The sequence below is a fragment of the Peromyscus maniculatus genome, chromosome 1 (assembly GCF_049852395.1).
Source record: "Peromyscus maniculatus bairdii isolate BWxNUB_F1_BW_parent chromosome 1, HU_Pman_BW_mat_3.1, whole genome shotgun sequence".
In the NCBI taxonomy this organism is placed as follows: Eukaryota; Metazoa; Chordata; class Mammalia; order Rodentia; family Cricetidae; genus Peromyscus; species Peromyscus maniculatus.
The window spans coordinates 200,417,186-200,442,157 of record NC_134852.1 but is presented as its reverse complement, the minus strand read 5'-3'; the positions used below and the strand labels follow the sequence as shown (position 1 = coordinate 200,442,157).

The following is a 24,972-nucleotide window of genomic DNA, read 5'->3' as shown; positions in this document are numbered from 1 at the left end:
GGGAGGCTGAGATAGCAAGACTGTGGTGACTTCAAGGCTAGCCTTGGCTACACAGTTTTGGGACAACCTGGGCTCCTGCTCTAAAGTATAAAACCCTGGGGAGGGAAGAAAAAGATAGAGAGGAGGGAGGAGGAAGAGGAAGAGGAAAGGAGCACTCTATTGAAGGCTGGTGATATAATTCACTGGTAGAATGTTTTCAATCATATTTGATGCCCTGAGTTTGATTCTTAGCAACACACACACACACACACACACACACACACACACACACTCCCAACTTTACTGAGATATAACTGGTGTATAATGAGCTGTTCACATATAAGGGATACAAAGTTTAAATTTGTGGTAGTGCAAGCACCCTTGAAGCCATCACCATAATGGGGACAAATACACCCCTTATCCCCAGTTTCCTTGTACTTCCCAAAGCCTTGTTACTGTTCCTTGCCATACATACTTTTTACCACCCTCCCCCTCAGCCCGGTCAGCCTCGGGTGTGTTTGTGTCACTCTGGATTCCCTTGCTTTTTCTAACCATCTCATACACAGGGGCTGTAGAGTCCCTTCTGTTCTGTCGGCTTGCATGACCTTGATGGTTTGGAAAGCTGCTTGCACTGTACATCTCAGCTGCTTTCTTTGCTATTCCATGAAACCAATATACCATCTAATGTTGTGGAATATTAGTTAAAGGTGTGTTCCATTCTCTTATGCTGCATTTGTTTAACTCTGTAAAGCCGTGTTACTTTGCCTGTCTAAAACACCTGATTGGTCTAATAAAGAGCTGAATGGCCAATAGCTAGGCAGGAGAGAGAAGCAGACAGGGTTGGCAGGCAGAGAGAATGAATAGAAGAGAGAGGAGAAGGGAAGAAAAGGAGGAGAGAGGATACCAGGGGCCATTCACCCGCTACACAAGCCAGCAATGGAATTCGAAGTAAAGAAAGACATGAGTAGAGAAAGGTGAGAGCCCAGAGGCAAGGTAGATGGCATAATTTAAGAAAGGCTGGCTAGAAATAAGCCAAGCTAAGGACAGGCATTCGTAAGTAAGAATAAGTCTCTAAGCTGGGCAGTGGTGGCACATACCTTTAATCCCAGCACTCGGGAGGCAGAGCCAGGCATCTCTGTGAGTTCGAGGCCAGCCTGGGCTACAGAGTGACTTCCAGGAAAGGTGCCAAAGCTACACGGAAACACTCTGTCTCAAAAAACCAAAAAAAAAAAAAAAAAAAAAAAAAAAAAAAAAACCAAAAAAAAAAAAAAAAGAATAAGTCTCCATGTATTTATTAGCTGATTGGCATGCCCCCTACAAGCAAAGAGTAAAAAAAACCAACTACAATCTAGTCACATGATAGCTATCTAGAGTCTCTTTTTATAAGGGTTATGATCCTTTTATGACCACTATCTTCATAATCCAAAGCACCTGGACATATGAATGGAAGGAGGGACTGAAACACCCATAGACAGCAGCAGTTCATGAGCCTGAACTGAAGAGGAAGGGGTGAAGACGAGGGGGTAGTTAAATACTTCTGCATGGAATATGAGAATAGTTACGTTTCTGTAAGTCTCTATGCCATGGCGCTTGACTGAGCTGTTCTCCAAGGCGACACAGTGACAGCACCCACTTTTTCATAGTTGAACACTCCACCTTATAAAGCCATTCTTGTCCTTATCATATGGCCTGCTAATCAGTAAAGAAGGTCAGCAAAGTTTTCTTTGGCGTGTCAGATGGGGTCAAAGCAAAGTCCACTTTTGTCAAGGGAAGCAAGTTGGAAACACTTCTTGACGTCGTAGTAGAAACAAACAGCACACTGTTCTTCCTTCATGTTTGAACTGTTTTATTCTGAAGCTACTTGTTAAATGGCTGGGTAGAGTTTAAGCCTGGAGGGGCTGAGATATTTCACAGCTTCCAGTAACCTTAGGTACATGAGAGCATCTAACCCAAGAGTGGATGAGGGGGGAGGGCTCAGGGAGGGACTCCTGGGAGGGGAAAGGTGTTTAAGCAGGCCCTCATTGGTTTTCTGAGATCACCCTAACAAATACCACAAAGCAGGTGGCTGAAGCAACAGATATCCACTCTCTTAATTCTGGAGACCAGAATTCCAAGCTCTGGGTGTGGGCAGGCTTGGTCACTTCTGAGGGCTATAAGTGAATCTGTTCTGTGCCTGGTCAGTTTCCACTGCTGATCTGATGGCCATTTCTGATGTTCCTTGGCCTATAGACATACCATTCTGATCTCTGTCTTCATTCATACACAACACACACAGCACACACATGTGTCTGTCTCACAATGCCCCTACTTTTAGGAAGACAGCGATTTTAGATTAGGGCCCAACCCTTATGACTGTATTTGACTTGATTACCTCCATAAAAAAAAATCCTACTTCTAAATAAGGTCATATTCTGAAGATTAGGACTGATATATGAATGCCGGCCTACCCCATAGCAATACCTAAAGTATAAGATTGAAGTCAGGACCAGCCTTAAGAAGGCCAGGATGTCAAGTAAGTGCCACATGCAAAGGCCACAAGGTCAAAGAACATACATCAGGGGTGTGTGTGTGTGTTGAACCCCTAGATATCAGCCTGTCTCTACCTCCCCAGGGCTGGGATTGCAGGTATATGATGTCATACCCAGCTTCTCTTGTTAAACTGGATTCTGAGGACTCTAAGATCCTTCTTTTTCCAAGGCAAGCCCTTTACAGAGCGACCTATCACTGCTGCCCCACATGTCAAGTTTTTAGTTAAGAGATCACAATAAATAAGCATTAGCCATGAGAGAGATACCGTGTGAGGCTGGCTCATGAGCAGCCTAATAAATAGGCATCCACCATCTAAATCAGGACACTTCTGAGAATGAAAGGGGTGTTTAATAATTAATAAAGAGTAATGGGCTTCAAGTGGGGTTCTCCTGGACATACCTATAAGCCCTGCTAAAGGACACGTTGTTGTGTATCAAGGACATGGAAGGAAGTTGAAGGAGGTAATGAAGGAAGATGAGTTGTTGTTGTTTGTTTTTGCTCTTTTGGGGGGGCACCACCCAGCTCCCAAATAAATCACATACAGAGACTTATTCTTAATTATAAATGTCAGGCCTTAGCTTGGCCTGTTGCTAGCCAGCTTTCCTTAACTTAAATTATCCTATCTACGTTTTGCCTCTGGGCTTTTCCTGTAACTAGAGTTTTCCTGCCTTGCCAACAGTCAGGACAAATCTCTGTCACCTGCCAGTCCCACAGCCGCTCAGACCCAACCAAGTAAACACAGAGACTTATATTGCTTACAAACTGTATGGCCGTGGCAGGCTTCTTGCTAACTGTGCTTATAGCTTAAATTAGTCCATTTCCATAAATCTATACCTTGCCATGTGGCTCGTGGCTTACCGGCATCTTCACATGCTGCTTGTCGTGGCGGCGGCTGGCAGTGACTCCCTCCGCCTTCCTGTTCTCTCAATTCTCCTCTCTGTTAGTCCCGCCTATACTTCCTGCCTGGTCACTGGCCAATCAGTGTTTTATTTATTGACCAATCAGAGCAATTTGACATGCAGACCATCCCACAGCATTTTCCTGTTCTAATCTTACTCTGTGGCTAGCTGGGTGGCTGGCCCCTGGAGTCCTCCTCCTCCTCTGGCTACTCTTCTCCTCCCAGATCTCTCCTCCCATATATTCTCCCTGCCTGCCAGCCCTGCCTATCCTTTCTCCTGCCTTGCTATTGGCCGTTCAGTTCTTGATGAGACCGTCAGGTGTTTTAGACAGGCACAGTAACACAGCTTCACAGAGTTAAACAAAGACAACATAAACAAAAGTAACACACCTTAAAATAATATTCTACTACAAGTTGGGGTAGGGCCAAGCTGACCCAGGCCAGGCTGACTAAGGGAACTAAGTAGAGATGTCTACTGGGCAATTGATGGATCCGCTGGGGTTGGGGTAACAGAAAGCCGGGTCGCCGACAGCAGTCAGGAGCAGCTGTCGAGTATGGGCTGCCCTTGGACAGTATGGTGGCTCCTCAGCATCCGGGGCACTTTCTCACAGTTTTGTTGCTGCTCTATCGCCAGGATGCTGCCCTCTTCACTTGTCTAACATACGCCACCCGTGAATTTGGGGGAGCCAGGAGAAAGGGAAAGACTTCCTGATGAAAAGCATGGCTTAGAGGTTACACACACCACTGCCAGCTCAGTCACAAGCCATGTCTAACTGCAGTCCGGGGCAACTGTGTGCCTGGCCGAACCCCAGGGGTTCTGTTCCTCAGAGGAGAAACAGAGAACACAAGATGTCTCTGTCACAGGTGTCCAGGACTGGAATACAGGACAGTTAAAACAAATCATCAAAGTCCTGAGAGTAAACAAGAACACCCAAAGAAAGACCCAGGGGGACGCCCATGAAAGCTACTGAAAAGAGGAACCCCAATGGGGACTCAAAAGGAGCAGCTGTAGGGATGAGGGAGGAGGAGGAGCCCTTGGGGAAGTGGGTTCCAGAATATGCATTTCCCAGAATCCATAGAATCCAGTCTGAAGGAAAACCTCAGGGACTAGTTCTTCAGTCATGCTAAGACGCCAGGGGAGGGAGGGGCCAATAGGAGCGGCCACTGCTTGGCTCCTGCCACAGCTGTCTTGAAGGTGGACTCCGGGGAAGAGAGGCAGAGTCAGTTTGTCCACTGGGGAAGAGGGGCCGAGTCAGTTTGTCCGCTGGGGAAGAGGGGCCGAGTCAGTTTGTCCGCTGACTTCTGTGTCCCACTGACGAAAGCTTCACTGAGTAGGGTGTTGATGCCTCTGCACTGTCAGGTTTATTGACACCCCCCAGATTTTATACCAGGGGTCCACGGGAAGTCCTTGGGCACACGGAAGCGGAGGTGAAGTAAGAGACAGGTAGAATGTGCCATGCAGAGTCCGTCAGAAGAGAACTGTCCAGAGAATTGGACAGCCACTACATCAGTGGGAGAGGCCGGTGAGGCACCAGACACAGCTGTGGCTGAGGGGATAATGACGTGTCCCATAGACACTGTATGGCAGAGGTCAAGAGTTCTTCCAAAAGGTCATTAATTGTTAAGCATGCCAAATGTGGCAGGGTGGCTAGATAAAGACCTGCTCCATTTGGGATGAAGGCCGATGTCTATGAATACTGGACACAGGTATGTCAAGGGAATGATGGAGATGGGGTACAGGTGTCTTGGGATAAGAAGAGGAGTGGAGGAGAGGCAGCTGAACAGGGGGTTTAGAACAAGGTCTCAAGACATTGGATTGGAAGTAGAAAGAAGGGAAGTGTGGACAGGTGAGGTGAGAGGAAGGATTTTCTTTTTCTCCTAAGATGGTTTAGTTGAGCATGTAAGTGTTGACAGTGAGGACAGGAGGAGCCTGAGGGTACAGAAGAGAAGCACTGTGGATAAAGATGTTCAGGGAGGCGAGACCAGATCCAGCGCCTATGCAGTCAGAGGCGTTAGGTGGGCTTTGCGTACTAACAGGAGACAAGAAAGATGGTGGCAGTTAAACCCATTGGGGCTGGAAACTGAGCTGATTGGACAACAGGATCTGGGACTCCATCTGAGACTTTTCACAAATATGAAGGAAGGGGTGGATGGGCTAAAGGCCTCAGGAGACCGAAGAATGTCTAAAATGGCTGTTGCAAAGCATGGGAGAGAGAACCAGGCAGAGAAACAGGATTGAGGTTGCATCATCGTGAATTCACTAGGTAATAACTAGGACTTCCTAGCATCACTGGCACACATGCCCTGTGATCCTTGCTCCTGTGCCCACAGAGACCCTGGCTCACTGACATACATGCCCTGTGATCCTTGCTCCTGTGCCCACAGAAACCCAGGCTTCCAGTTGAATCCATCCAGGATTGACAGGTTTGTCAGTTGCCCGAGGAAAGAAGACAAAGGACTGAGGGAGCCAGAGATTCTGACAAGACTCTAACTGTGATGGGCAAGGGGTTGGGGTAGGATAGCCAGCCCTGAAGGCAGGGGAAGCAGGAGCAAGGCACATTCAGGACACACCAGTCTGTTTTCTAATCACTGCTCCGCTGGCCCCTAGGGTGAAGGAAACTCCACAGTCTAGTGTGTGTTTGTTTGTTTTCCATTCCTCTGGCAAAGGACCTAGCTGGTAGGATCTGAGGCTATTTTCTCAAATGGGCAAATCAAATAGTCGATTTTAAAATGATTTTAAAAACTCCAGTAAATGCTCTGCTGTCATCAGTGAGTGCCAGACACCCAGAGATCAGCATGCAGCACTCTGCACTTGGAGATGGAGACACAACACTTGCTTTTCAGGGAATATGATGATATTTACATTTCCCAGGCTTGAGTGAGTTAAATTTGGGTCAGACAAGAAGGACAAAATAGCCCTGGTACAATAGTTCAGTATTAAACATACATAGTGTTTTATTTCTTAAAGGATTCATTTAAATATAGTCATTTAAAAATTTGGTGTCTGTGTCATAGGTTATACAAATTGTATCACAAACTATGCCCCAGCTGATGTGAGTTGTCTTAAAATAAGATCTTTTTTCAGATCTAAAATTAAAACAAGCTAATTTTTCCTCAAATGTTGTTTCCCTCTAAGGAACTGGGAATCCAATGTCATCTTGTGCAGGAAATCGCAGCCTGGGATGGACGTGAGCCAGATGTCCTTCAACCCCATGAACTGGCACCAGATGTGCTTATCAAGTGCAAGCGCAGTGAGCTTGTGGACCATTGAAAGAAGTAACCAGGACCATCATTTCAGGATGAGGTGGGCCTTTGTGGTTCCACAGCCACGTGTGGTCTTCCTTCACATTCACAGCCCTGATTGGGCCCCTGACAAATTAAGTGGCTTCATTCAATACCACAAGCATGGACACACACACACACACACACACACACACACACACACACACACACACACGCGCGCACAGCTTATTGTAAGTTATAACAGTATTCTGCATCTGTCATAAGCTTGGAGTGGCTGCTCACACATCAGATTGTCTTTGACTTCTCACGTCCTCTAAGAGCTTGTTCCAACATGTTTAATTTTACAAAATTTGATTGGCTCAAATTAATTTTTCTCTCATATATTACATCCCCACCAGATTCCCCTCCCCCATCCCCAAGTCCCCCCTCCTGCCCACTTCCTTCTCCCGAGATCCACCCTCCCTCTGTCTCCCCTCAGAAAAGAGCAGGCCTCCCAGGGACATCAAGCAAACACAGTATAATATGCTACTATAATGGCAGGCACATACTATCAAATGGAGGCTGCTGAGACAACACAGTAGGAGGAAAAGGGTCCCATGAGTAGGTGAAAGAGTGGTGACCGCCCCCACTCCCACTGTTAGGAGTCCCACAAGAACACCAAGCTACTCAGCCATGACCTCTGCAGGCTCCCTGATCTCTGCGAGGCCCCATGAGTCTCAGTCAGTTGACTCTGTGGGCCATATTCTTGTGGTGTCCCTGACCCCTCTTGTTCCTCCGATCCTCCCTTCCCCTCCTCCCCATGACTCCGTGAGCTCTGTCTCATGTTTGTCTGTGGGACTCTGCATCTGCTCCCATTGGTTACTGGGTGAAGCCTCTCTGGCCTCTGATGAGGATTCTGCTGGATCCCAGAACACTCTGGGTTGGTGTCCCAGTCCCTCCACCTAAGGCCTTGCCTGGTTACAGAACATGGCTGGTTCAGGCTCTCTGTCCCCCATTACTAGGCATCTTTGCTAGGGTTACTCTCATACATTCCATGGAGTTCCCATTGCACTAGGTTTCCACCTCACCCCCCAAATGCCCCCCAATTCCAGTTGTTTATCCAAGTATTTACTCCCCCACCACTTGATCCCTCCCATTCCCATGCCTACCCACCCCCAGTCCACCAACAAAATCTATTCCATTTCCCTTCCTGGGGGATCCTTGTGTCTCTTCCTAAGCCCTCCTTGTTTCTTAGCTTCTCTGGGTCTGTGAGCTGGAGCATGATTGTCTTTTACTTTACAGCTAATACCCACTTATAAGTGAGTGTATAGCATGTTTGTCTTTCTGGGTCTGGGTTGCCTCACTCAGGATGATTTTTTTCTAGTTCCATTCATTTGCTTGCAAATTTCATGATGTCATTGTTTATAACAGCTGAATAATACTTCATTGTGTAACTGTACCACATTTTCTTTATTCATTTTTCAGTTGAGGGACATCTAGCTTATTTCCAGTTTCTAGCTATTACAAATAAAGCTGCTATTAATATAGCTGAGCAAGTGTCCTTGTGATAGGATAGAGCGTAGTCCTTTGGGTATGTGCCCAGGAGTGGTATAAATTGATCTTGAGGTAGATTGATTCCCAATTTTCTGAGAAACCTCCATATTGATTTCTAGCAGTGGAGGAATGTTTCCCTGGTTCCTCATCCTTGCCAGCATGAGCTGTCACTTGTGTTTTTGATCTTAGCCATTCTGACAGGTGTAAGATGTAATCTCAAAGTCTTTTTGATTTGCATTTCCCTGATGGTTAAAGATACTGAACATTTCTTTAAGCCGTTTCAGTTTCCTCTGTTGAGAACTCTCTGTTCAGATCTGTACCCCATTTTTAATTGGATTATTTAATTTGTTGATGTCTATTTTCTTGAGTTCTTTATATATTTTGAATATTAGCCCTCTGTTAGATGTGGAGGTGGTGAAAATCTTTTCCCACTCTATGGGCTACCATTTTGTCCTATTGGATGGTGTACTTCGCTTTACAGAAGCTTTTCAGTTTCATGAAGTTCCATTTATTGATTTTTGATCTTAGTATGTGTGCTGTTGGTGTTCTGTTCAGGAAGTTGTCTCCTGTGCCAATTCATTCAAAACTGTTCCTCATTTCTCTTTTGTCAGGCTCAGTGTATCTGGTTTTATGTTGAGCTCTTTGAGCCTTGGACTTGAGTTTTGTGCATGGCGATAAATATCGATCTATTTGCATTCTTCAGCATACCAACATCCAGTTAGACCAGCACCATTTGTTGACGATGCTTTCTTTTTTCCATTGTATATTTCTGGCTTCTTTATCAAAAATCAAGGGTCTGCCAGGTGGTGGTGAAAATGTCTTTAATCCTAGCACTCGGGAGGCAGAGGCAGGTGGATCTCTGAGTTTGAGGCCAGGTTGGTCTACAGGGCAAGTTCCAGGACAGCCAGAGCTACACAAAGAGAAATCCTGTCTTGTGAAAAAAAAAGTCAGGTGTCCATAGATGTGTGAATTTACATCGAGGTCTTCAATTCAACTCCATTGATCAATGTGTCTGTTGTTATGGCAATACCACACAGTTTTTATTACTACAGCTCTGAAGTACAGCTTGAAATCAGGGATGGTGATACCCCCTAGAAATTCTTATATTGTATAGGATTTTTTTTTTTTTTTTTAGCTCTCCTGGGTTTTTGTTTTTCCATATGAAATTGAGTGTTGTTCTTTCAAAATCTGTAAAGAATTGTGTTAGAATTTTGATGAGAATTGCATTGAATTTGTAGATTGTTTTTGGCAGGATGGCCATTTTTACTATGTTAATCCTACTGATCCATGAGCATGGGAGATCTTTGCATCTTCTGATATCTTCTTCAATTTCATTCTTCAAAAACTTGAAGTTTTATAATACAGGTCTTTCACTTGCTTCAATGTAACTAGAGTTACGCTGGCTGTTGTTGATTTTGTTCTTACACTGGCATTTAGGCATCTGGGTCTGGGTTGATTATAGCTTGGTCCTGATTTCTGAGTTTATCTTTGTCGGGTGGATGTTTTGTTCCTTGGTTTCTGTTTCATCTCTGGTCTTTTAGTCTTTGTGGCCGGGATTTCTGGCAGCTTGTGTGACCTCTGATCAAGTTGGGAGCAGGCCTTCTCCAGGTTAGCTTGGCCTTCAGTGCAGCAGGGGTCTCTGTTCTCTGTTCTTCTGACTGGTGTGGCCTGTCCAGAAGTCCCCCGGGTGGAGTCAGGGCCTGGCCTCAGGGTTGGTGATGAGGTAGGAGGGGTGGTGGGTGGAATGGGTCTTTGGGGACAGAACCTAGGGAGCGGGGCAGTTCAGCTGGCAGGAGGGTCACTTACCTGTTCTTCTCACTGCTGTGGCCTTCAAACGAATGTTTTAAAAAGTTACTATTGTATAAAAAAGGACCCCAGTGACCTTTTGTTCCCATTTCTGTGGAACTCTACTAAAGTCTCTAAAATAAGAATCTGTTGGCTATCGGAAGCATGCAGAGTGCAGTGTTACAGTCAGCCATGTTATCTGAGCCAGGGTCCACACAGCGTAGACTCACAGGAGTTACCCACTGAAAAAGAAATGTATCAAAGGGAAGTCCCGGAGGAAATAGTCATGGTTGATAATGGATGTCTGTGGCAAAGAGTTCCCAGTCCCAAAACGCCACTGGGTTGACCATTTTCAGTGAAGTTCAAGGAATGATGGGGAGACATACTCTTGAAATTGCAATTTTTGAAAAACCACCTTAGGTAACATGTGTATCCAGAAAGAAACCGAAAAAGAAAAAAGCCAACTATTTAAACCGGAGGCATCTGAGAGTTCTGATTAGCACATTTTCTCCCTCAGGTTCTTTTCATAAGAGACCAGTGAGTGGACGAGTCTCTCTCCAGTCATTGTTCACAACACTGTCTCTTAATAAAGCAGGTGATGTCTACCAGTGCTGCTACACTGGGGCAGGCCTGATTTATCACACACACACACACACACACACACACACACACACACACACACACACACACACACACACACGTGCTTCTTCCTGTGAGTCTCTCGAATGTTCCTCTGCATTTCCGAATGTTGACTGGTGTAACTTTTTCATAGACCAGTGAAGTGAGGGGCACCTAAGAGGGCTGTCAGGACCCAGAGCACTCAGCCACATATCCAGGCAGCGGACTCCGCTTATGTGACCTTTCTCCAAAATCAGTTCACCGTCCATAGAGCACAACCAAAGAAGCCTCTGGTTTAATGCCATAAATTCTCCACACCCACTTTTATAGCCACATCAGGAGCAGAAAGTAGATAGATGGGAAACTTCAAGATGGATTTTTGTCACCAGAAACTGCAGAGGTGGTTGAGTTCTGACTATATATGTGTTTTTTATTTGATTTAGTTGCCAACACTCAAAATTTGAGATATTTCTCACAAATATACAGGTGACGGTATTTTAGAACCAAAATTCTTGCACATCAGCAACTCTCTCGGCTGGAACTGAGTGGTACTTGTCACCTTTACAAGAAAAGGACACTCTCCTATTGGTTACACACACACTACACCACACCACACACACACACCACATACACACACACACACACACACACACACACACACACACACACACACACACACCACACACCTGTGCCCAGCCCCTAAAGCATTCAAGTTTACAGTTTCTGCTTCACACATTAACTTTGGATCTTCTCAATAATCCCCATGCACTTCATTTTTAACGACACATAACTTGTCACTTTATGGCATATATTTTAAAACTTGTTTCTTGGCCCTTATATTCTCGTGTGTTTTTATGGCAAAACAGCTTCGCATCTCACACTGATACACAGAGCCTCCACCCATAACTGGTTTCTGTTACTCCATTTACTTGAATGTCTCCTTTATCTACAGGATGGTAAAGCTACCTCTGGAAGATGGGTCACTCGTAAACGAAACAGATATGCTTTTCCCCACCTCGCTGCGAAAAGATCTCATTTATGGGCCTGTACTGCCACTGTCAGCCATTGCCGGGCTGGTGGGTGAGGAGGCAGAGACGTTCAGGGTAATTTTCTTGCTTGCTCCAAGGTGATGGTAGTCTTGGAAGTGAGGTCTCGTTTACTTATGAGACAGCTGGGAATGGAGGGCCCTCCTGACTGTTACTGCATTACCTAAGAAGCCAGGACTCCGGGTGCCTGAGTCTGGACAATCGGGAAGACGGTAGCAGGCATCAGGTACCCAGATGCGATCCACGGTTTTGTTGGGAGACTGGGACGCATCCAAGCAGAGCTGCAGGGTGGGAGTTGGCAGGTGTCAGGGATGAAGCGGCGGCGGGGATGGAGATGCAGATGTTAGTGTGGCTCTCACAAGCAGCAGCTGGAGGCAAAGGGGAGATGCTGGGGACTAAGCTGAGAAAGCCTGAGGGATGAGAACAGGGATGGAGAAGAGGGCACTGCCAACTTCAGGAGGAGGGGGAGTCTGCAAGAAGGCCCAGCCCTGAGTACAAGTGAATGCAGGGGAGAGGAACACGTGGCGGGGGCGGGGGCTGGGGGGTGAGGCCAAGGGGTGTTGAAATGAGAGAATTTGTCAACAGCTTCACACCCATTCCCCCCCTTGCTTGCTTTTCACACATTTACACAAGCTCCTTCCACATGGTAGACTCTCTTTCTGGCAGCGGGACCACCTGGTAACCAAGCCGCAAGGACCTTGTCAGAGGAAGCAGACGAACAGAGACAGAGATTGAGAGAGAGACAGACAGAGAGAGAGAGACAGAGACAGAGAGAGAGAGAGGAGAGAGATTAACTCACTACTCAGGGTGATAACTGTGACAGCAGGGTGGTGGGGGGCAAGGCAGGGATCGCCGTACAATCAGCCTCTTTCTTGAGACTTGAAGCACAAGGAGCAGTTTCAGGTCCAGGGACAGCATGTCCAGAGCCCTGGGGTGAGACCGTGGGGCATGTTTGAGAGGCTGCAATGAATGGGGGTAAAAATGCTAAATGTGATTTAGAGTGATGCTCGGGCGGGAGACAGGGCAAGAAAGTCACAGGGCAAGGCATTTGGGATGAAGATGAGGAGCACAGTCCCCTAGGCCACAGGGTCCTGTTACACCAATGTCCCATGAAGCTAAGCAAAGGATAGAGGGTGGATGTGTGCCCAAGAGAGACGATACTGCCAAAAGTGAATGGATGGGCATTAGAAGTAACTCACAGTGCAAAACCAGATGATCATGCAATGTCTGCGGCAGGCAGACAAGAGAAAAGACTCATGTTCGTAACATTTCTTCTAACAAATGGCAGTTACTCACTTTTGTAAATTAGGAAGCATGGCTAATTCTTGTCTGGTCTAGGTTCCAGGGGATGCATCACCCACTTTCAGCCACAAGAGGGCAGCAAAATAAAAAAGGCATCCTATCTGGTTATTTGGTGCCTGAAGCCACCCAATCTCTCTATCTTTCTCTGTCTCTCTCTTTGTTTTCCTCTCTCCTTGTCTCTCCCACTCTCCCCCTCCCCTCCCTTCACCCTTCCTCTCCCTCCCACCCTCCCTCCCTTTCATTCTAGTCCTCTCTCCAGTAAACGTGTAGAGTCCTATTTCATACTTCACACTAAATAATGAATCCAACATAAAACATTTAAAATCCAGGCAACTGTCTTTTACCTTTGGAAGATGCTATGAGACACCTCATTTAAACGCCTCTGGGTAGTGGCCATGGACAAATGTGAGTCCTGGGGGCAGCCGAGTGCACCGGTCAGCCAGCATATGGGGCCTAATCAGAAGCTCTAATTTCAGTGAGAGTCCCGGTCTGAAGAAGTAAGGTGAAGGGACATAAGACTCCCGCTGCTGACCTCTAGCCTCTGAGAGTGCACATCTGCACCTCCACACATCTGCACACGCGCACACCACACAGAGGGAAAAAGTGAATGCCTAGACCTGGAGTTGCTATGTTAAACAAGGCTCATAAACAAACTAAATAGCTTCATTTCCTGGGGCCTTCTGCTCTGTGTGTTCTCACCATTTTCTGAAAGTAGAAATTTAATGCTGCAGTGTTAAAACTCTGTCATATACATGGCACATTACACAGAGTTTAACTTAGAAATCTAATTTCCCAGTAGCTTGCCCTTTCGTTTTATACACACACACACACACACACACACACACACACACACACACACACACAGTGAGTAAAATAGATAAAACACTGATTAGTTATTGTCCAATGAGAAGTACAGGAAAAGGTTATCTCTCAAATGCTTCCATTTCCTTTCTTTAAATGTCATTTCTCTGTGTTTTTTTTTTTTCTTCACAAATCCACTTGTATTTATTTACTTTTCATTAGTTTAAATCCAGGAAGGGTACAGCATCACACGGATTCTGTGTCCAGTGGGCTTTGCAGGAAGGTGGTTCGGAATTTGGCACGAACCATGCCGCTGTCCCCACGGGCCCGAGTCACTTTTCCCCGGATCACTCTGGCTTTGTTTGGTTTGCCTCCAGGAGTCACTGTGCTGTTTTTTGCTTTATACACATAAGCACATCTCTTGCCCAAGCAGAATTCCGTTTCATCTCGAGCATGAACACCTTCAATTTTAAGAAGAGCTGTGTGCTCTCTCTGGTTCCGGAGACCTTGCATCTCAGCCTTCCAGACACATTTGCCTTTTAGAAGTCCTGTTCCCAGCAGGCCCCAGGAATCTCCATCTCTGTTTTCTTAAATATTTTGGGTTTTTGTTCATTTTTATGTCCTGTGTGAGTGTTTTGTCTACATGTATGCCTGTACCATGTGCATGCCTGGCTCTCAAGGAGGCCAAAAGAGGGTGTCAGATCCCCTGGAACTGGACTTACAGGCACATGTGAGCTGCCGTGTAGGCGCTGGGAACTGAACCCAGGTCCTCTGGAAGAGCAGCCAGTGCTCTTAACTGCTGAGCCAACTCTCCAGCCCCAGGAATGTCATTTCTTGTGACCTGGGTACTAATGGCAAAGAAATCAATGATGATTTGATCTCTGTAAGAGTCTCAAAAGTTGGCAAGCTGGGGACTTTTACAAGTTTACAGACATTCAATAATCCCATTTTCTTTTTTGTAACTACTACTAGAATGGCACATTGTAAGCCTTTAAATAGGCCCAATACACATTATGCAAGTTATTCGGGGGCAGTAGAAACTTATCCAGTTGTGTGTGGGGAAAATCAAAAGCAGACATTACCTGGGCAGAAACCAAATCCAACGTTTAAGCACAAGGGTTCAGTTTCCTTGTTCCATCGACCTTTAAAAATCATACACACAATTCAGTAAATAAGAATCTATTTGATAAGCTCAAATATTCTTCAACATCTTTGTGTTTTTCCAACTTTTCGTTCAGTGTGAAGTTGGAGTCTGGTTTTCCATTTTAGTCTAGAAGTGACCAGAATGTGGCAAGTGTGATCTCAGAGGACTAGGAAAGGAGGCTGAGTTGGCCAATGTTTTTAGACACAATTACAACACAGAACCAAAAGTCATGACATCTACTCATACAATTCATGTGCCCCACATTTATTCTTAAATAACCAACTACATTATTAAAATAATACAAAATCAAACCTGCAAAAAATGAAAAAGAAAAAATATATAATTGTAGTTTAACTTTCCACAGCCAGAAAATTCCCAGGTCTTAATCCTCACATGCGTTTCATACATGGATCCACTGGTATTGGGGTATTGGTGGCATTTGTTTTGGAGAGTTGGGGGTGTCTTTTTTTTTTAAGATTTTGCAAGCTGGACACTAGTGTACTTTACCAGCATTGGGGAGACAGAAGCAGGTAGATCAAAAGTTCCAGGCTAGCCTGGGCTACACAGTGAGATCCTATCTCAAAATAAATAAGTAAATAAAATGTTAAGTACACTTAGCTGTTCCAAATTAGAGTCTTTTCTATGATTTCGTCCATCAGATGTCATCAGAGCCACTCAAGAGGGTTTAAGTACCATGCTTCAGTGGATGTCTCCCAGTCAAATCCTACAGAAAAGCCATTAATTGACGACAGTCTACTCCCATTGGTTGGGGGGGGGGTTCCTTTTTTTAAAGCAGGGTTGGGGGAGGTGATTATTCAGGCTTTTATTTTCCAACTATCCAAGTCTGTGAGGACACGAAATAGATCAATCATATAATTCAAGCCACCTCCCCCTTTAAAATGTCACTGTGATGCATCTTCGGTCTGAACACTGCCTTGGTCGTATTCAAGGTCCACCTGAACAATGGCTCTCTCCACTCTCCTCACTCAACCAATCCCTGCTCCTGTAACCCATAGGCCTGTGTCAGCATCAACTGTCTGCTCTCTGATTCTGCTGTTCACTGACTCTTCTCTACATGACTGTCTCATTGAGAAGGAACTAGACTGGACGCACTGGCTACCATATGACCAACAGCCAGCACGTGTGTGTTGGAATATGTAACATCAATGACCTGTGTCAGTTGAGAATCTGGTAGGACTGCTGCTGTCACTACCATGAATCTACAAACATTTCATAAATTAAAAAGTCATGTGTCATCTATTATCAACAACTGAGTATTTATTAGGAAGGTGGCCAGCACAGCGAGCCGTCCATAATGGAAGATGGCTGTGTGTGTGGTCGCCAGGACTTCCCAATGTAGCACCTGCCTCCTCTTTACTTCTCTTCATGTTTCTCAGCACATTCTCTACATTCAACTTTGCAACTTATTTTTTATTATGTTTCCTTTAATTGGAAGGTAAACTCCATGAGGCAAGGGAATTTTCACTGTCATTCCCTACCACATGTGGATGCTTGGAAGAGCATCTGGAAAAGGCCATATACACAGAACTCTTAAAGCATATAAGCATGCTAGGAATTTGGCCCCTACCTTGTTGACAAAGTTTATGTCAGTGGGTACAAGGATGCCAGAAGAGAAATAAGGGACAATTCTTTTTTTTTTTTTTTTTTTTTTTTTTGTTTTTCGAGACAGGGTTTCTCTGTGTAGCTTTGCACCTTTCCTGGAACTCACTCGGTAGCCCAGGCTGGCCTTGAACTCACAGAGATCCACCTGCCTCTGCCTCCCGAGTACTGGGATTAAAGGCGTGCGCTGCCGCCGCCGCCGCCGCCGCCGCCGCCGCCACCACCACCACCACCCGGCTGGGACAATTCTTAGTTGTGTAGAACTACAGGAAGTTCACCATAAACACATGTGCACACACATGCACTTGCAGGCATGCACACAAGTGCATGCACGCACACACTCATACATTTCAATAGTTAAATAGAAAGGAGCGGGGTAGGGATGTGGCTCAGTGGCAGAGGGCTTGTTAGCATGGGAGAGCCCCTAGCACTGTCCAAAAAGAAGGAGAGAGAGAGAGAGAGAGAGAGAGAGAGAGGAGAGAGAGAAGGGAAGGAACGAACAAAGGGAGACCTGGGGGGGTAAGGGGGAAAGGAAGAGAAAGAGAAAGAGAGAGGGAAAGATGGAGAGAGGGAGAGAAAAGAGAGGAAGAGAGGGGAAGGAGAGAGGGGGAAATGGAGGCCATATTCTAATATCCTGAATTCAAAACCTGGTGCTTCAGACAACATTTCTGACATGGTTGCCAAAGCCATCTTGAGCTTCAGGGAGGAGAGTCTGTGGTCTGTTCAAGACTTACTAAGAGGAGGCCTGGGGGTCTGGCCCTGCTGACAGGGGACAGTCTCTCCTTGCTGAGCATAGTGCCAAAGGGCGTGGCGAAACAGCTAATATCACCACTGAAAGCTAGCCTGAACAAATTATGGCCTGTTTTTGTGACCCAAATCTAAGAAGAGTTTTTACACCTTTGAAGGTTATGAAAAAGAAAGCAAGGACATATGACTCAATCTGTGTGGTCCACAAAACCTAGAGAAATACCCATTCTCTAGTGTTTTACAGGGAGAAAAAAAAAAAAACCCAACTGCTTTACACTTGGTCCAACTGTTTTCAGTGATCAAGTCAACTTCTACTTACATTCTGCTGACTGTGTGTATTTCCTCTTCTATGGAATCAAAAGGCACATGAATGATCAAGACCCAAATTAGAGGATCCGGAGTCAGGCTGAAGGTCATCTCACTGCCTTTGAAAGCTAGCCAAGCAGAGGCCCCAAGTTGACCTCTGACATTAATGACCCTTGCAAGACCAGAAGACAGGGTGCTAATGACAGTCCTTGAAAGGGGCGTGTTTGTAGCCAACCAAGGTCTGGAGGTGCCAAAGGTGGCCACTAAGAAACAATCAGTGGGGTGCCCATCAAAACTTTCATCAGAGTCTGTAAAAAGAGAACTCTGAAATCATTGGCAGGACAGCCTTAGTTGTTCATAGTGAAATCAAATATACCGAGAAAAATGGAGAAAAGAGAACTGACTCTGATGTTGAAAATGCAGGGCCAGCATGTGTGTTCAAAATAGCCACTCACTCTGGTTTCTTTTGACAGTTGTGGTGGTGGGTGTTTCTGTGGGTCTTGACCATGATTGCTGTCTTAACACATGAATGCTATTCTCTCCCCAAAGCCGAAAGATGATATATATCCTTTGCTTCACCCAACTATGCATTGCTGGACTCCATCAAGCGACCTGTATGTTGGGTGTGAAGAGGGTCATCTTCTGATGATTAATGCAGAGACCTTGAAGGTGACTGTGCTCCAGAAGGCGGAAGAGATAACACTTCTGGGTAAGAAACTGTTCTGCTTGTCCAGAAGTACAGCTGTGGGGTCAGCCTTGCTCGCCCTTCAAGATGGTGTTTTGTGTATCAAGTCTTTCTCTGTCCCCCCAGCCAGCTCCCAAATAATGACGTCGAGACTTCTTCTTAGTTAGGAAAGCTTAGCCTATAGCTTAGGCGTGTCCCTAACCAGCTCTTATAAGTTAAATTTACCCATTTATATTACTATATTCTATCATGTGTCATTACCTCCCTTCCATCTTGCATCTCTTGTTTCCTCTCTGTTTCTCCAAGTTTTTGCATGCCTAGATTCCTCCTCTAACTTTCTCTCTTTCCTTGGAAGTCCCGTCTATACCTCCTGCCTAGCTATTGGCCATTCCAATCTTTGTCAAACCAATCACAACCATATATCTTCATGGTGTAAAAATATCCCACAACAGTTTTGGTCCTGGATTTTCTCTTCTTAGAGACATCCTGAGGCCTCTTCAGTTTGGCCCTCTATTACCAAATACTGTGGATACATCTTGCGCCTAACCACTGTTTACCAAGTGTTAATAGTCTCCTAGTACCGCTTTACATGCTCATGTCATGAAATCCTCAGCACACCATAAGAAGATACATCTATGGCTCTACAATACATGAGGTTTGAAAAGCGTCCTCATCTTCATGGGCCAGTAAGATGTCTCAGCAAGTTATGGTGCTTGCCCCCAAGTTAAGGTGCTTGCCACCAAGTTTAGGTGCTTGCCACCAAGTTTAGGTGCTTGCCCCCAAGTTAAGGTGCTTGCCACCAAGTTAAGTTGCCTGCACTGCCAATCTGGGTTTGATCCCCAGAATCCTCATAGATGGATGGAGTTGTCGTCTGACTTCCACATACAAACCGTGGCACACATATCCCCCCCCCTCCCGACCACCACACATGAGCTCAAACCCAACAAACTCACATTCACATAAGCTGTGGGGCTGACAGCAGCACCCAGGGACCAAGGCCTCAGACTCCCCAGTTCTGACAGCAGCACCCAGGGACCAAGGCTTCAGAACTGGCTTCTCCAGTTCTGCTTAGTAAGCTAATTCTGTCTTTTTCTGTCCCCCACTCCTTTCAAACCCTCTTCCTGTGCTAGCTGTCTCTAAATCTGCCAACCATCCTGAAGACTTAAAACAAACCTCCTTCCATGTGGTTTGTTATTTCAAGGACCACCTTATCATCTCTCCCTTACATCCAGTGTCCATTCTTGGTTCCATCAGCTGTGGCCAGTGTGCCACAAGAACCCATCCCCACCCAAGTATGGGCTCTGGGCAGGGAAGCTCCCTGGAGCCAGCTACTCAATGTGGTGATCGCAACGGATCACCACAACTCAAGCCTGCACTGTGCACACGATCATCCAGCTCACCTCTTCATACCTTGATTTTTGCAATAAATACCATTTTTCTGACATTAATCAACATCCAGCCCAAAACAAACAGCTGGTTACCATCACATTGTTCATGCTGAAGACATATGTTTAACACCCAGTTCAGGGTTGGTGCTGCCCTAATGTCCTGCCTCCTTCCTCTGGTCCTTGCTGCCACATTGACATCATTTTCCATTGGCCCCAGGATGGGTTTTGCTAACCAGTGTTTCTTCCTGGTGCTTCACAGATCTGCCTCCTGATCATTCTCTCGCCTCTTCTCCTCTCCATATTACCCGGTGTCTGGCTCAGGTATCACTCCCTCTTGCAAATTTTCTACAACTTCAGTGTCTTTCATGGACTCCCTCTCCCATTCTCTGACTCACACTTCCCAGCAAAGCTTTCCCACGTGCCCCTCCTCATTGTGACTGTCCCCCCCAGCCACACACCAGCCCTGTTCCTCTCCATAGAGGATCTGAGTGTTGCCCGGATGCTCTCTAAGAGCAAGCCTCTGCTGGCTCAGTCCAGCATCAGGTTATTCCACTTAAACCTGTTTTGATCTCTCATCATTCTCGTGCTCTTTGGCTGCCTTTTGTAGCTGAATTTGTTAGGGATGTCCATTTCTCTCTGGCCGACTCACTCCCTCTGGACTCTCCCTGGCCTGCCCCGCCCCAACCTTCCTGCACATTAGGAGCTCACACTGGAATACCATGGGCTCCACGACTCAACTGGAGCCTCACCCTGGGCTATCTATCACATTGTCCCCAAGCCTCTCTCCTCTCTGGGTCATCAGCTGGCTGAGGTCACTGAGAGGCTTGCGTCACTCTTTAATTCCACTGTAGAATCAAGTGGCCTCTGCAAGTTCTTGCAGAGTGAACGATACAGCAGGGCTTCTCATTCTGAATAGCTATCACATTTCTAGTGTCTGTTACACGATTAGACTTAATCATGTTGTCTTAAACATTGTTCACAATTTCTTTTCTGTGTACTTTTTTTTTTACTGTGTGTTATAAATGCTTTCAAATATTTATTTATCAACCAGGTGTGGAGGCACAAGAGACTGTAATCCCAGCACTCAAGAGACTGAGGCAGGTGGATTATGAATTTGAAACCAGCCCAAATTACCAAAAAGGCATACAAACAACCCTTTTTTTTTTTTAAAGCAATACATATTTTTTTCAAGTGCCACTAACTTTAATGTGGAAAGCACCAGTCAAGGGGCAGTAGAGGTTACCTGTATGACAAGTGCATGGTCACACAATTTCCATCCTCTAGCGACATCAATATTATTAAATACAGGTTGACAAATAAACATAGCCAGGGGACTGAGAGTATACGGACGTCCCCAAGTGGGCTGTAGGTCAATCAGAATTGTTCGTTTGCAGATTAATTTAGCCACAGTTCAGGAAGGGCGTCCTCAAAGCAGGTGTCTGTAAGAAGCAGACCCCTAGAGCAGACCGTAAGACTCCAGGGGCAGCTGGCTTGCAGAGGGGACGGCTGGGCGGTGGGCAGTAACTGAAGGAAAGGCCGGATTTCCCAGGAGCCAGCAACATCAGACATGTTCTGGGCAGCAAACGAACATTTTGATGGATGCTGTCAGACCCCTTAATGGTAATTACCGTGTTTTCCTACATAAAATGCAACACAGTTTTGTTATTTCCTCCCCAAAGACAATATTTTACTAATAACAAGTGTTCCTGAAGAACTTTTCTCCTAATGTGCTTTATTTATTGATATAAATGTACATGACATAAAACGTACAAATCTTAAGTACACAGCCCAATAATAGTATAATTTTGAGTTCGTCGGTCTTTGCCACCAGCCTTTCCCAATCCCTGGCAATGCTTTTCTGAAAACAGAAATGCATTTGCTGTGTGGTTTTCTAACGTGAGTCCACAGATCACTACTCTAGACCTCCAACACAACGTGTTGGACTTCTACAGTGAATCACTCCCACACAGCTCTTACTGTTCCTTGTTACTCTTAACTATGTTGTCTAATTTCTCGTTTGTTATTTCCCCAAAGATGAAGGCCAGCTTATCAGTCCGTTCACGCTGGTGTATCAGAAGGATGGCATGCTCGCTTCTGGAATTGTAATGTATTCCATTTCTCAGAATTCCTTGATTCATGAAAAAGCAGAGTCCCCTTTGTTGAGGCTTATGTTTATGAGCCATATTTTGGCATGTTGGATTCTTTCAGAGTAGCACTTACAATTGTTTCCTTGTTGAATTTTATGATAAAAAAATTCACTAGGAAAACTTTCCATTACATGAAAAAAGAGAAGACAGGTAATGAATGATCATGTCTATGTTGTTGCCAATAAACGACAGTGAGCTTTAAAAACCTGCTGCTGTCCCCCTCCCACCCAGGGGGAGAAACACCCAGTTCTCTGCAGCCCAGACTGTGCCTCTTTCTCCAATAGTAAGGTTTCTCCTTATACAGTGAAAGTACCACATCTCATAGCAGTCGGCAGAAAGTGAACCTGGGTCATGCACCCAAGCACTGTGCTTTTACCTACTACAACACACAGTCCCAGGAAGTTTGAAATGGGGGCAGATCACATGTTTCCATATAGTTGTAATCAGAGTCATCCATGATAAGATTGGTGACAGCAATGGAAATCTCAGGTCTAGTTGAAGCTGCCCTGGGTCCATTGTTAGCTTGGTTACTGCCACGGGTCACCTTGAGGCCAGTGAGGCAGTGGCATCAGGATGAAAGGCTTGGTTCCACTGAGCAGAAGCCACCTTGAGCCGCCATGCCTACTTACATTTCCCTTCCTGGAGTTTTTAACAGAAAATTGCCTCCTGTTTCCTACATTTAGTTTACATTTGTGGCCTTTAAGACTCTTATCTTCTTCAAGGCCACTGCCCTTGTCCTGATGAGGGATGGAGGATGATGATGAGCTTGGGGAAAGCGGCTTGCGTGTCTCTCCCCCCACCCAAGTCTCAGCCATGTGAAGTCACATCTCTTAAATGTGTTACTTACAATGAGGTTCAACCTAGAAAACGATGGCTACCTTTCCCCCAAGCCTCTTAAGTATTGTAGAAATAACTCACATTCCTCTTAGAATAGAAATCATTCCATTAAGTCTGTTTATCAGCAACTGGTTGACCAGCCATTTTTATTGAAGGCCTGCCACATTCTAGCACTGTATCAGGGAATGGAAAAGAGGACCTGAAGTAACTAAGAGGCACATTTCTACCTTTGTGTCACACAGGTGCTTAAAAAATGTACCTAGTAAAACACACTTAGGACTCAGTCTAGGAGAGAAAACAGAGGCAGGCAGTGGTGGCACACACCTTTAACCCCAGTACTGGGAAGCACACATGCCTTTAATCCCAGGAAGTGACGGCTGGGTGCAGAAAGGTATATAAGGCGTGAGGAGACAGGAAGTAGTCTTTAGGATGAGGAAAGCTTTTTCAGGCTGAGGAGTCCTAGAGGTAAGAGGTGGCTTGTTCCTTTGTCTCTCTGATCTTCAGGCAAATTTTATTAGGGTACACAATATATCACCACAGACGAATGCCCTTTGAAATGAGGAGAATTAACATACACACCATGCAAACTCTGTCTCATGTGTCCTGCTTTCTGCCTAGTGAAGAGCATGGTTAAACGTGGTCTGAATTAAAGGTGACAGCCCATTCTAGATGTAAACACATATGGTGCTCTCAAACGGGAAGGCAACAGTCCCTGAGCCTGACTTGTCTGATGATGAAAGTGGACCGTGCGTTGGCAAAGACTGACTTTGTGTCTGTCTCAATGTCTTTGGTCTGTAGGATGGCTTGATATACTCATTCACCGTCAAAGATTCAAAGTACCAAGTGAAGAATTTTCTTGAGGTTGATGGACCAGTGGCACATTTGATCTTTTCCCCTAGTTATAAAATGTTGCTGATTCAAACGGACAAGGTACATTAGATAGTGATTCTGGATGTGGTCTTCAGACACTGTCAGTGTGATGGGGATGAAGAACAGGGTGTGTTGTATAATGAGTCTCTTCTCTGTTGCTGGACAGCTTTTCTCCAGGTTCCCCAAGCCCCGCAGTTCCACAATCCACTTATAAAATAATCACTCAGACACTTATATCACTTATAAACTGTATGGCCGTGGCAGGCTTCTTGCTAATTGTTCTTTTATCTTAAATTAACCCATTTCTATAAATCTATACTTTGCCACGTGGCTGGTGGCTTACCGGCATCTTTACATGCTCTTGTCCTGGCGGTGGCTGCAGTGTCTCTCCCTCCTTCTTCCTGTTTCCCCAATTCTCCTCTCTCTTTGTCCCGCCTATACTTCCTGCCTGGTCACTGGCCATCAGTGTTTTATTTACATAGAGTAATATCCACAGCACTTCTCTTCAGAAATCTATTGCAAATGGAAAGTATCATGTGCACAAAGACCTGAATCGCAACCCTAATTAGTCTTTTTTTCCCCCGTTTGTTTGTTTTTCAAGATAGGGTTTCTCTGTGTAGCTTTGGAGCCTGCCCTGGAAATCACTTTGTAGACCAGGCTGGTCTTGAACTCAGAGAGATCCTCCTGCCTCTGCCTCCACAGTGCTGGAATTAAAGGTGTGTGGCCACCACCGCCCGGCCACAATCCTAACTAGTCTTAACAATAAAAACCTGGAGTCAGATATTGAGGGTAAACGCTTAAAGATCAGAGAAGCAGAGCAGCCAGCCACCAAAGACTTCTACCTCTACGAAATCTCCGACCAAATGGGTGATCCTGTCTCTATGAATCCTCAGACTGAATGGGCCAGATCCTGTCTCCACCTGCCTCAGATTCCTGTTTCCACCTCTCTAGTGCTGGGATTAAAGGTGTGAGCCACCACCAACTGGCTCTGTTTCTGCTTTAGACTGGATCAATCTCATGTAGCCCAGGGTGGCCTTGAACTCCTGATCTTCCTGCTTCCTCCTCCCAAGTGCTGGGATTGAAGGTGTGTGCCACCACTGCCTGGCCTCTATGATTAACTAGTGGCTAACTCTGCCCTCTGATCTCCAGGCAAGCTTTATTTGTCAGAACACAAACAAAATATCACACAACATAAGATCCAAATAAAAAATAGATGTTGATGGGTCAGTGGTGGCTCATGCCTTTAATCCCAGTACTTAGGAGGCAGAGGCAGGAGGATCTCTCTGAGTTTGAGAACAACCTGGAGGCTGGAGAGATGGCTCAGCAATTAAGAGCACTGGCTACTCTTCCAGAGGACAAGGATTCAATTCCCAGCACCCACATGGCAGCTCACAACTGTCTATAACTCCAGTTCTAGGAGATCTGACACCTTTACACCAATGCTCATAAAATAAAATTAAATAAATTAAAAAAAAAAAAGACCAACCTGGTCTA

At 45.5% G+C, this 24,972-nt stretch overlaps 1 protein-coding gene across 2 annotated transcripts in view; it reads left to right on the top strand.

Moving 5' to 3' along the window:
• Cfap43 (cilia and flagella associated protein 43) overlaps window positions 1-24,972 on the top strand; it is a 97,000-nt gene that overhangs the window by 7,946 nt on the left and 64,082 nt on the right. For both annotated transcript variants that reach the window (XM_042265037.2, XM_042265032.2), the window contains exons 4-8: window positions 6,543-6,710; window positions 11,538-11,688; window positions 18,101-18,260; window positions 21,659-21,726; window positions 23,407-23,538. In XM_042265037.2, coding sequence (XP_042120971.1) covers window positions 6,543-6,710; window positions 11,538-11,688; window positions 18,101-18,260; window positions 21,659-21,726; window positions 23,407-23,538 — 679 coding nt within the window. The remainder of the gene's footprint in view (window positions 1-6,542; window positions 6,711-11,537; window positions 11,689-18,100; window positions 18,261-21,658; window positions 21,727-23,406; window positions 23,539-24,972) is intronic.